The sequence below is a fragment of the Geospiza fortis genome, unplaced genomic scaffold (genome assembly GCF_000277835.1).
Source record: "Geospiza fortis unplaced genomic scaffold, GeoFor_1.0 scaffold206, whole genome shotgun sequence".
Lineage (NCBI taxonomy): Eukaryota > Metazoa > Chordata > Aves > Passeriformes > Thraupidae > Geospiza > Geospiza fortis.
In genome coordinates this window covers 2,507,526-2,520,706 of record NW_005054311.1, presented here as the reverse complement: position 1 = coordinate 2,520,706, position 13,181 = coordinate 2,507,526, and the positions used below count along the sequence as shown (strand labels likewise).

General features: G+C 37.5%; 1 protein-coding gene across 1 annotated transcript in view; it reads left to right on the top strand.

The window, feature by feature from the left end:
- TMEM245 (transmembrane protein 245) overlaps positions 1-13,181 on the top strand; it is a 78,588-nt gene that overhangs the window by 1,484 nt on the left and 63,923 nt on the right. Inside the window, exons 2-4 of the mRNA XM_031055635.1 lie at positions 9,218-9,335; positions 10,476-10,577; positions 11,481-11,588. Coding sequence (XP_030911495.1) covers positions 9,218-9,335; positions 10,476-10,577; positions 11,481-11,588 — 328 coding nt within the window. The remainder of the gene's footprint in view (positions 1-9,217; positions 9,336-10,475; positions 10,578-11,480; positions 11,589-13,181) is intronic.

Here is a 13,181-nt window from a genome sequence, read left to right as displayed (position 1 = left end):
TAACAGTGCTCCTGAATGGACTGACAGAGAATATTTTGACAGACTGCCTCTAGTGTGAATAGAATGGACAGGAGAATGTGTTTAGCCGCTTGAAAGTAAACACTGGAGGAAAAGATTTTCTTGACTTTATTTGGTCCTGGAAGATGTCAGAGAACATGTGTTTCTGGTCTGTTTTGTCCTCAGAAGTATAATTAGCACTGAGTAGACAGAGATGCATTCTCTCTTTATAGACAGGCAAGATACTACCGTGTTTACTTTCAGCTGAGTAGTAACAGAGCTAAAGCATGGCCTGGTACTAGTGGGAAGCTTTGACTTGTTGCCACACAATTTGCTTGGTAAGCTTAAGATTTTTTTAAGAACTTTGCACTGACCTCTTTGTTTTATTGTTAACAAATCTATAATATTGCTGCACTAACTGGTCTGGCCAAGTCCAGGCTTTTAATAAAAGTTTCTTAAATAAGCCGTACTTAGTGCTGTGTAAATATAAAGGTACTGAAGGAAGCTGCACTTATTGAAGCTTGTAACTATGGCTGTAATGCACTGCTGGATGTCTGTGCCTGCTCAGTGAAACCTTGTTTGGCAGTCTCTGATCCTTCTGGCTGGCACTGGTGTTTCTGATTTATCACTTGTGTTCATTGAACTGTGGTAGGAAATCAACTGCACAAAACATAGTAAGCTCCCATAACTCTTCAGACCTGAGTTACTTGGGGAGATTTTGGGTTTGTGTCAAGGTAACTGATCACAGAGTTCCTTAAGCAAGCCAGTTGCTTTCTAAGCAAGCTGTCTGTGTATCTTTCTGGGGACTTATAGGAGAAAAAAATTGTGGGCTTTCCTTTGTAAATAGCTGCTGCTCGGTCTGGCATCATCTGTACACTTTGCAGTGTTTTCTTAGTCAATTTTTTTTAATTTTGCGGTGCTTGATGTGTATTATCTCAGAGCTGTAGCAGGATAATTTAATTTTATCCATGCTGCTGAGGAGCCCTGAGCTGGATCAGTTAATAGTGCCAGTTTTAACTTCAGTTAAGCACTTTAAAAGCCATTTAATTGCCATGTTATATTGCAGGGCTCTATTTGCATGCATATGTTCTGCTTGTTAGCTGCACAGGAATTTGGGATATTACAAGTTGGTTTCTCCATTGTACTGTTATTCTCTGGGCTCTGAATCCTCCATGGTTCCTTCTGTATGCATGATTGTTTTCTCCCTTTCTGATTCCCTCTCCTGTGCTAGAGAAGTGAGTGGATGCCTATCATTAGAATTATGGGGATTTGGAATACTAACTTGTTGTTCTCTAACTAAAGGTATTTTTGTTGTATCATACTAGGCCACTAGAAACTCTCCTCTTAAGTTCTTGAAAAAAAAGACAGTTCTTTAAATGCAGTAATTACATGTGACAATGACATGGTAGGGTGTATCTTGGCACCAGTATGTTAGAGAGCTTTCCTGTCCTGCTGTCCTCACATCTGGCAAAGCCATTCGTGGCATTGATGAGTCAAGATTCAGAAGTGCCTGTGTTCCATCAGTGGCTCTTAAGTCACACCTACAGTTCAGGAATTTGGGTACCTCCATGACTGGATTGTTTGATAGCTGATTGCAAAACTGCATTTGGAGAACAAATTCAAGATCTTAGGCTAGTCTACAAGCATTGTGCTCCCACGGTCTCCTTTTCTTTCCCTTCAGGCTTTATCATCTTTGAAGAAGCTTGCTCAAAAAATGCAGTTGGCTGCTGGGCCTTAAATTAGAGGCTGGTTAAAAATTCCATTGAGTTCCTTGTTCTGACTCCAGCCTTCTTTTGGTTATTTGCAGAATTTTTATGCAGAGGGCCCTGCACAATCAGCAGTTTCATATAATAGGGAAGGGGAATGTTTTTCTCTATAGTTTTTTTCTTGGAAAGAATGGGAGTTTTTCCTATATTGGACTGAATATAGCCCTACATGCTTTTGGGCTGCAACAGTTTCACTAGTTTTGCAGGAGCTGGGCCTATGTCCAGCACTGTATCTAAAAACCAAATTCTTTTGCTTTGTGGCAAGAGTTCAAACTGCTTTAGGCTGATGTTTTACACTCAAGTTAATATATATCCAATTCCAGCTATTCATTATATTTTCTTCTTTTTTTTAGAAGAAGAATTTACATGCTCATATTTATTTGGGAAACAGATAGTTTGTAGATCCCAGCAGATGTAAAGAATTATACGGCTGCTCTGTGTTGGCCCTGAGGTTCATCTTCGTAAATTAAATTTGATGTAATCATAATGAGCAGAATCATCTGTAGTGAACTTGATTACAGGGCTGTTGAAATCTTTTTTTCTGGCCAGTCTTTCTTCCTTGGTTTGTCACGGGTTATTGCAGGCTCACAACAGTGTAGTCGCGTGTGTGTCAGTGTATTTTTATATCTCTGACTGTGTGAAGTACGACTGGTGTTGTTCTGGGTTTCCATGCAGTTAGAACACTTAATCAGTCTTATCCTCACCAGGGTGCTGGGCAAATCTGGAAACGCCATTGCCCACCATTGCTGTATTTGGGATATTGTCAGAGTACATGCTGCCTATTTTGGCTGGTGTACTGTCTGCCCCCCATCGGGGATTCTGTGCAAGACATCCACCAGGGAAACCTCCATTTGTGTTGCACTAAATGTCACTCCCCCAGCAGCCCTCGCAGACTGAAATTCTCCAAGCATTCTTCATGCTCTGAGGTGTTTGGCTTCCACAGTCCTATTGAATATCTCCTGTGGAGGCAAAAAAGCATCTGTGTTTTGTTGAGTTCACCTGATGAGGCAATTTCTCTTCTGTTAAAGAAAAGGGCACACTTCTGATTTTTAATGTGCGTACAGTTTCTATTTCTTTGAGCGTACAATTTGTTTCTTTGAGGGTTTAGCACAAGTGGGCTTTTTTTTTCCTTCCCTTTCTTCTTAGAGCAGTCTTGCAGGTTTCTAAAACTTGTCCACCTTAAAAAAAACCCCAAAACCAAAACAAATGCCTGAACAAACTCTTAAGTATTCTTTCTGCTGTTTATTATCCTTTATTATTATGGTATCCTGGCTTACAAATGATACAGCCGAGTACTGACTGTAAACACATCTTACCAAAACCACAGATTTTGGTATGTTTTCACAACTTTGTGTGGTAGAGATAAACTGTAGAGACCACATGTGGCCTGTTTAAAAACAAGATGGAGAGAGGCAGGGAAAGTCTGGGATGTTGATAGTGTTTTCTACTGTTGTTTTTCCCTTCTACACCCACCCTCAGTTTTGGAAGAGCCTGCAGTGAGGTACCTCTCTTGGAGAAGCCAAGGAGCTTGTTCCAATTTACATGCAGGAACTACAGCCTCAAAGGTGGCAGTAACCTAAAGCCTAATGATATATGCTACATAATATTAGCTTTTTACTGGTATTTATATGTACTGGTTGAACACAATGACGTTTCTTTTTCCAGCACCTCTGAAAGGAATGATCATTATGGAACTGTCCAGCAAGATTTTAACTGTGCTCTATATAATAAAAGAAGAAAGTGAAGAAATTGTGTGTGTTGAGGAGCCATCTCTTTCAAAAATGTTACCATGAAGTATGTCAGAGGAGTGGTGCTCTGTCTGCAGGGAAAGAATTTGATGTGCTCTGGGAAACCTCTTTTTGCAAGAGAATCTTAATACATTTGATTTCTGAATAGCGTTTTTGTTGCTAGTTTCTCATAAGTAGCTTTTGTATTAAGATAGGAAAAGTGAACTAAATTAGAAGTAGTCTCAATATCCATTGCTTCAGTCCTCTGGGTGTCTTAGATTTTATGTTTTCTTCTTAAATTCAGTGTAGGAAATGTTGCAGGACACATTGAAAATAATTTCAGCCCATGTGTGGCCGTGTTGATTTTAATGGTCAGTTTCCCCCTGCCCCAGGGTTCTAGTTATAAGTTCATACTTTCGTCCCTTCAAAAAGGGGTGATCTCACTAAACGCCATGTTTCTGTTTCATGTGGTTTAGTAGTCTGTGTTTATTTAATGCCAGAAATACCAGCATGGATATATGTCACTTTTGGGTGTTCTAGAAGAAACAGAATGGGCACACAGTTCAAGTCCTTTGGACTTGGGACGAGGAATAACTTACCTGTGTCCACTTAGAACCTGCTCTAGGTAAATGAAGGCTTCCTAAGTGAAGGGAGGAGGCGCTCATCTTTGCTCTGAGGTGAAAAATAGGCTTACATGTGTGATTAGTTGCAGTTTGGGTATTTTCATATGTTTGATAAAGGCTGTCTCCTTACTAAAGGACTGGCAGTTACACACTTACTCTGCACATTATGGGATGTTTCCTCTTGTGTACTAATGAAACTGTGCTAAAGCTACAGTAAATTAATTTTGCTTCTGGAAACTGGAGTCAAAATGACATCTTCATAATTTGTTACCTGCCTCCTTATTATCCTTTATGTTGTTTAGAAAATAATTTTCAAATGAACAGGCAGATAAAGAAAACACTGATTTTTTTGAAGGCAAACACAGTTTGGCATTTAGCAGTGCATTTAATGCCTTGTGCCACTTCATTTTTCAAGTCCAACACTTCTGCTCAGCTTTTGTGGTAGGTTCATTTTCATTGTCAGCCTGCATCACCACTGAGGAGGGAGATGTAGAAATAATAAACTGGTGTCATAAGATCACCTCTTTAAACTATCTTTACTCTGCAGCGCTGTTATAAAAGTTTGCAAAAGTGCTGTGTTAATGCTTGATAAATGTTTTAAATTATTTTTTATTTTGAGAAAAACTAATTAAAATCTCTATTTTCAAATGAAAATTTTGTTTTAAAATATTAAAGGGAACTGATGAGGTAGTTTGGTCTCTTTTTCTTTTTAAAAAAAACCTGAGACTGGAAAATAGAAAGCAATTTGAATTAGATCTGTAGATCCATCAAACGGTTTTAAATTTAAAGCTCATTTAAAATCCCCCAAACCAAAACCTAAATCAAACTCCTAAAAACCTTGCTGTATGATTTCTAAGTGGGAAAGTGCAGCCAGGGAAAAAACATCATTTCAGAATGGCCAGGGGAGAGGGTAAAGCTACAATAAGAGAAGGAAGGAGTTCAGACTCTCAGTTTTCTAGGTGTTGACTTGTTAAAAACTGAACAATTTTGGCAGGGCATATATCAGAAGAATTAACTGTTGGTTCATCTTCTCAGTCTTCACTGTTGGGTTTGATTGTGGAGTGGTTCATAGAATCATGGAATATCCTGAGTTGAAGGGACCCAGAAGGATCACTGAAGTCCCACTCCTGGCCCTGCACAGGACCACCCCAAGAGTCATATTGTGTGCCTGTCACCATTGAGTCAGGAATGGATGAATGAGTTGCACATAGACTCTAGGTCTCCAGAAGGCTACTAACAATTTTATTAATTTAAGTCCAATTTAAGTTCATGTCAATTTATAGACTCTAGGTCTCCAGAAGGCTAAAAATAATTTTATTAGGAAGCCCATTCTTTTTATACACGGTTCTGATGCAGGTGAACCTGATTGGAGATGTAATTAAAACACTGTCACCATTGGCTAATTAAGAAACCACCCTTTGGTAAACATGTAATGAGAAACAAGTGTTCAAAATACCAGCTGCAGAGCCTTAAGATAAGAACTGTTTGAATTCTTTTCTCTGAGCTTCTCACAGCTTTTCCCAGAATAATTCCTGGGAAAGTTTATCTGGCTTTCTCTCTCTGACCAGGCTGTTGCAACCACATGTGCCTGAGAAGGCACATGAAGCAGGTGAGAAATGTATTTTCTGCTGGATGTTGAGGTGTCGGGGGCAGCATTCCAAGGAAGACTAAATCATTCCAACGGCTTTGCAGTGGGAAGCTCTTCTTGCTTATTCCACTTCTGCATATGCTTCTGTTGCCATGTTGTTGGTGCCTGCCATACTTCTGTGAGTTTATCTTGCTATAAGTGAATTACAGGTAGTTTTTTATGAGCCTAGGGATCTTGAGCTGGTTGGATGAATGTTGAAGCTGTTGTGCAGAAGAGGTGGGACTGCCCAGCTGGCAGTAGGGGATAATGAGTTGCCACTTCCAGTGAGTTATTGAATGCACTTATCTGCAAAATCTTCCCAGTAGAGGTTAACTTGTTGATAGGAAAAAGGGGAGGGAACTGTGTAAATAAAAGGGTTTTACTCTCCAACATAAATCAGTGCAAATGTTGTCAAAAGTTGAGTAGTCTGAGTTTTCTCTTGAAAAATGAGGTCAAAGCCAAGAGTGGCTCAGATTTTCAAATCCTTCAATTTCTTCAACAGCAAGGAGAAACAAACTTTCAGTAATGTTCGTGATAGTTCATGCTGATAAATCCTTGACTTTGCAGCACTGAAATTTCAAAGAAAAATCACTGAAGCAGACGCTTGAGTTTAACATAAAAGTTGCATATTTCTATGGTGTAATTTTGTCTCTAGTTGGCAATTTAAAGAGAACTAAAGCCCTTCATAGCAGCCTTAGATGTCTCTAAATCTCTCTCTTGAATTTGCCACTTTAACACAGAAATGGATGCTAAAATCCAAGAAGTTACTCTGCAGTCTTAGCACTATTTATTAAGAAAAGTGGGCAGTTTTACATGTCTAAAGGCAAAGCAACACTTAGTTCAGTTTGTGAGAGATGCTACAAAATGCAGAGGAGATGAAAAATAAGGTCTTGGCTGTCTGTTAAGAAAGGCAAGGGAAGGAAGAAGGGCAGCTTGCAGGATTAAACTATCCCAAGGTTGCAATATATGGAAGTTGTGCATGCCTGTAAGTAATAATTGTGATTGAGGAGTGATTTAAAAATCCCAGAGTACGTGGTGAAAGTCAGGGTCTGCAACTGATTTCAGCTTGATAAATAGTTGATGATAGTGAACACATTCTGCAAAATCTGAAGTGTATGTATTAGTTACCTGGTTAGCTGTACACCCTTATAAATTAAATTTGTAGGCATTTTGTCTTAGCACGGAACTTTATCAATTACAGTTTCAGTGCAATAATTGCAGTAGCTTAATTTTAGTGAAAGTAGGCTGTCTTTCATTCTTTGTTTCAATTATGTCAGTTCTTGAGAATGACATATAATAGAGAGAGGCTATTAATATTCTCCATGCTTTTCAAGCCAAAACTTTTGGAGACCATCCAGAAAAACAATGGGAAGGATTATGTAACACACTTTTAAAGGGTTAAGGAAAAAAAAAAGTATGCTGTTGCCAAGTCAGTATGGGATGAAATCCTAGTCCATGTCAATTTAAGTTAATTTACCTTGTCAGTTGCTTTCAGCTATGAACTGTTGGAAGTAGGCTACCCTAGTTCCTGTGTACTGGTTCTTGCAGTCTAGGGATGTGCTTGGCCATAATAGTAACCAATAAAGAGCTGATTATTCTGTGGTGTCACTGAAATTAAACTTCTTGCCCCAGTCAGTTGACTACACAGTTCTTTTTACAGAGCTTCAGGAAGGTTATTGTTTGATCTCTTAAAAAGGGTGACTGCTTTATTTAAAAGTAAGCAATTTCTCTCCATTCACTAGAAATAAAGACTTCAACTTGGATCCTTTGCTAAGCTTTTAGAAATGATAACTGATTAATTATTTTAACTTCAAACACAAAAAAAAATTATTAAATACCTAAGCCCCATAATATTCAGCTACATGCATGGATAAAGGCAGTGCGGCATGTTTTGCTTTGTTGGCTGTTAAACATAGGCTTATACCCTGTTAGCCTTCTACTTGTTTTTAAACAGATAGTTTAAATTGCTGAACGTACTGAGCCTCCTGTTTGTAATTTATCATTAAATTTTAAAGCTAATGAGAAAATCAGCTTGGAACTGGAACATTCATCATACAAAGATGCTGTATGGCTGATGTTAGGGAGTGGGATAGTATCTTTGTGATGAGTTATCTCTTGCAATTGGAGCTGGGCTGTGAAGTGCCTTTTGAGTGAACTTATGTTTCAACCTATTAAAGGAGTTCTACTGTGCATTTCTGTTAAAAATTTATGTTTGTTTGTGACTTTAGTCTGGATGTCTATGGGTTGTGTTAGTTTTAGACATTTATTTTGAGTCTGCACTTGGCCATAAGCATTATGGAACTCTGTTGATGCAAAACTAGAAATAAGTGAAAAGTTGGAGTGATCTGCTTAGATGAGAAGCATTAGTGTGCAAAGGGCAGGTATACCTTTGTTCACATATCTTAAGTGATTTTAAATAATCTTGCATATGCGATCATTCCCTCTGAAGTTATCAGGGACATCACTCACTGCTTGTCTGCTCAATTCAGTACAGCTAAGATTTCCTCTCCACCAATTAGATACATGGCAGTAGTCACACAAACCTGCTTTTCACAAAGACTTGTGTTTTCAGCATGAGTTGTATAGTGCAGAGCAGAGGTGAAAACTCCTTTGCTGTGTTCTTCCTAATTACTTGTTCTGTGTCTCTGCCTGGGCATTCTTCCTTCATACAGTGATGTCTGATTCAGCAAATTCTCTTAATAGGAATTCTATTCAAACTTCATTGGAATTTATGGATTTATAAGTGTAAATTTGAAGGTGTACTTAACTGGTAATGGATAGGGAATGTTCATTGAATTTGAGCCGGAAAGGCCTTCAGTTATTTATTTTAAGAATGAAACACTGGCTTTTAATTTTTACAGGTATTTGTACTTCTTTTATTTCACATCCTCTCCTGAGTAGCAGCTTTTCACCTCCTGTTACCTCTTCCTGCTTCCTTCTTTCTTTTCAGCTCAAATTCATCATCTCAAGATTCTTAACTCCAAATCTGTTTTGCGATTTATCTGATGAGTAGAATAGTAGAAGGCAGTTAGAAGCAGCAAACCCAAGTTGTCACTGATGTCTTCCTGTGCTTGGTTTGTTAGTTAAAAAAAAAAAAGACATGTCCTATAAAGGCATCTGTTTTGTGAACCGGCGCCGCTGAGGAGCAGCAGTTCTTGTTGTGCTTCCTAATGGCTTCTTTGGCTTAAGCTCCCTTTTGTCTCTTTGGACTGAAACACAGGAGCTGGCAAATTGCTCCATGCTGGAATGAGTGCAGCATGCTGTGCTGCCCAGCTCTGTCTCCCCGTGGCCACAGAGGTGCTGCTGATGAACTCATATAATTAATTGAAATACGGGCTTCTTAAAGACTTAAAGCTGACTTCAGTTCTCTGTCTGTGACAGTTATGGGTGTGTGCATGAGTGTACACACATACATGAGTACAGTAGAGCACTCTTTTGATGTATGTATACATACCTATGTGTATCTTTTTCTTAAAGATATGGACCCTGGTAGTTGGTTACCTGCTGATGGTTTCATTCAAGTGGAATATAAGCACTGAACGTTACTTAAAAGCAGTCTCTGTTCCTGTCTGGATTATGCTGCTCTTTCACTTAGGTGAGTAACAAGAAATTATTATTCTGATAACTGAGGGTTCTGTAAACAAAACTCCTTGCTTACTCTTCTGCTAAATCTGTGAAACAGTCTTAGCTGAAATGCAAGCTGTTTTGTCTGCTCAATAATTGTGGTCCAGAAGGAAGCATTAGAGTAGGGAATGGGAAGGCATCAAGATGCTGAGCTATGTCTTCCACTCCTCATGCCTTTGTACTTCCTGTGGTTTCCCCTTATTTGGCTCACAGGCAATGTGAACTTCTTGACAGTGAGGAAAGGCTGGGGTCACATGAGACTGGCTTTAGATATTCATTTGTGATATTTTATTGAAAGCCTGCCATTAACCAAGGCTGAAGGTGCAAAATGTGTTTAATGGTAGTAACAGAAGCAAAAAAAAAAATTCTGTCGGTAGTCAACAAGCATATCAGGATGATATCAGCAGTATAAAACACATTTGCCAGTAATCTCTATAATCTGTGAATACAACTCTAAGATTATAGTAACTTTTAGACTTATGTTACACATTAATAAAATAGATGTTCTCATATCAGAGTTTATGTTGGAAGAATCATGCAGTTAATCGAAGACTACCATGAAAGAAGGTTTCACAGTGTACCTCATGATTTACTTTACTTTAGCAGCATGTTTCAGTGGTTCTTCTGACCATGTGGGGATGCTTCCCTGAGGTTTAAGCTATGTGTAGTGACTTTGCGTTTGCCTAAATTTTGACAGTCTTGTATTTACTGGCAGTACAGGCTGAATAGGCAAAATCCAAGAAGAATCCCATTCTGTGGAGATCTAACATAAATACACATTTTTGGGGGGAACATGACTGTTCTCTGTTACTGAAAATGTTATAATTTTGTGTGTATTTTCATGTGATTTTGAATGTTGTTTTCAAAATTGTTCTCTATATCAACACTGCTGTCACTGAAGTTAGGAACAGCAACAGCTTGATTTGTTTATTGACAAACTTGTTCATGTTTGTTTTCTATTCTTCCTTTTCTGTAATGCAGAAAGCCTTTTGTTTTACGACTTCTTTGTTTTTTGGTAGATATGCTGCCTTTGTTGGTTTTGCTAAATGTAGGGCTTATTAATGGTGTAATTTTTCTTGTAAAAAAAAAATCCCAACACTGTATCTTTCAGCTTCTGTGGCAGGTTCCTGGAGAATTCCTGTATTTCTGGTTATAGTTGTTCTGATGACAGTAGGCATGTTGCATGAGCAGCAGAATGGAAAGGAGTCTTCTGGTAAGGAAAGTCACTGTTTCTTTTACTGTTGGAGGCAAAAATTCACTTAAGTCACATGAAATAATCTGGACTGTATCCCCATAAATTCAATGGCATATGGATTGCAAGAATTTGCTATAGGATGTTTAGTGTGTTTCAAAGTGGTTTACTCATGCTGAAGGGAATCTTGGGTTCTTTACAGAAAGTGATTGCCGTGAACTGATGTTTCTTTTCCATGGTAAAGTAGCGACTCATTTTTGAGCCAAATTCCTTGAGTTTATGGATTTCAGTATGTAATTTCAGGCATGAAGGTAGCCCAGGATGTTTGAAATCAGAGGCTAATTTTGAAAGAAATGAGCAATATGAGTTTAGTAGCTCCTATTATGGTGTCTATGAGAGAAACCAGGACAACTCCATCCAGCAAGTTTCCAATATCCAGTTATTTATTTTTAAATAAGTTTCTTAAAAAAATGTTTTTTGTTTAGATTTTGAGAAGAATATTTTTTTCCTGTTGCAAGTCAGTTTTGAAAAACACAAATGCATCGTAAATTCCCGATGAAGGAAACCTTTTTCCTGTCTGGCTGTTTTAGTTGGTTAGTAAAGATGATTAACTGGTATAAAATTTTTTTTAATAATCAGACTGTCAGCAACTGTGAATGTCTTGGTTGGTAGCAGTTCATTATCAGGAAAAGCACTAAGCAAATAACTGGTTTTGAGTTCTGGCTGCAGGTGTATTGTAATACTAAAATTAATAGCACTCATTCCTGTTTGATCATATTGACTACTTATAATACATACTAAACACTCACAGCATCTATGCATATAATTTCTGCTGCCTGACAGCTCCAGTGGATATCTAACACAAAATAAAACATTTTAAGGCTTAGGCTTTTTGTTACTCACATGCATGTATATATTTTACAGGGGCTGAGCTTCCTGGTCAGATGATTTCCATTGCTGCTTCAACAATTGCCATGGCAATTTCAATGACAGAAGATGAGTCCAATAATGAACATTCCTCCCAACCCTCAGGTGACTGAATACTCTGTAAGAAACATTCGAATTTGCTCTAAAGGCATGAAAATAGATGGAATTCAAATAAAATTTCAAAATAGTCCATAACCTCTTCATTCTGTCCAAAATAGTGTCCAAATTGAGAATCAGGTTTATCTGTTTTTAAAAAATATCAAGGAGATGCTAGTATAAAAGCTGTCTAGCAAAGGATGGTTTATGTGGCTGTTAAAGACCTGACTAGAAGGATTTAGAACTGCTTTGTGGGTTTTTTTAGAATGAAGGTGTGATTTTTTTTCCTGTTCTTCATTGTTAATTACTTTTATTTTTCTAGCCTTTTGGTTTGTTGGCAGTTACATGTTACATAGCTGGATTTCTGGACCAAGTACAGACAGACTGGAGGAGTTTTTGTGTGCATTGCTGCGAGAAAAAAACCCCACCACTTTAAGTATGGCATGCTCAAAGTCCTTCCTCTACTGAGCTTACTTGACATTGTAGCTTGAGTAGCATGGTACTTTCACTTTGTATAAGGCAATTGGCTTAAAAGAGTTCAGACAAAGTGTTTAGATATCCATCAATGATTTTGAACTTTATCTTTTTTTTGAGTAGGTCTTTGATGAAATACTAGAAAATTAAGCTATTTCAGAGACCTCTGGAAATACTAGAAAATTAAGCTTTTTCTGAGAGCTCTGGAAATTGAAAAGTTTTATCCATTTCCTGTAAACCAGACAGATCATTCAACTTGACAGAATGTGAACTTCCAAAACTTAATTTTTAAATCTAAAAATGGCAGCTTTAGACGAATTACTCTTATCTTTTTATCTACATTTTACATTACTATCATCAATATAAACATGGAAGCCTATGGAATTGTGTCCTGAAATTTGAGATCAGAGCATTATGGTGACAGTTCTCCTGTATTTCTGTGTCCAATCTTTAATTTTGGAAATGTAAAATTTTTTTTAAGCTGAATTTTGAAATCTGGAAAGGTAACAGATGCCGACAAATGGGCTATGTAAGTGGTTGAGTTCTTTCATTGCTGTTTTTTTAATTTACCAGTTCTTATTTTTTCACTTCTTTAAGACAGTTTACTTTCTATTTTCAAGAAGAGATAACTACAGCAGTTTTTCAAAGGTGTTTTTTATACGTTTTATATTTTTTGACTTCTCTTGGAACAGCTAACCAGATGAGGGTTTTTTGTCTTGTGAATTCTGCTGTTTTCCTTCACGGCATTAAAAAATCCCATGGAGTTTTCTTTTAGCTTCTAACAACAGTTAAAATAATTTTCCAACAATCTGGTAAAAATTAGTATTCTGTTCTGTGATATATTAATCATAATTTTGGCCATCTTTGATTTGGATCTTTTGTGAATGATGATGAAACATTCTTACACAGTAAAAAGTTTTATGTACAAGCTTAAGAACTTACTGCTTTTTTGGTTTTCCTGACACTGGATTAAATCCATTACAGAACAACCAGGCTTAAAATTGTTTATTAAAAGACCGTGAGGGAGTATAAGCTTTGTTGATTTTATATTTTTTTTCTGAACACTCATGTTTTTCTATATTTTATTGTTGAATATTGGTATTTAGTATTGGGGGCAAGGAGTTTAAT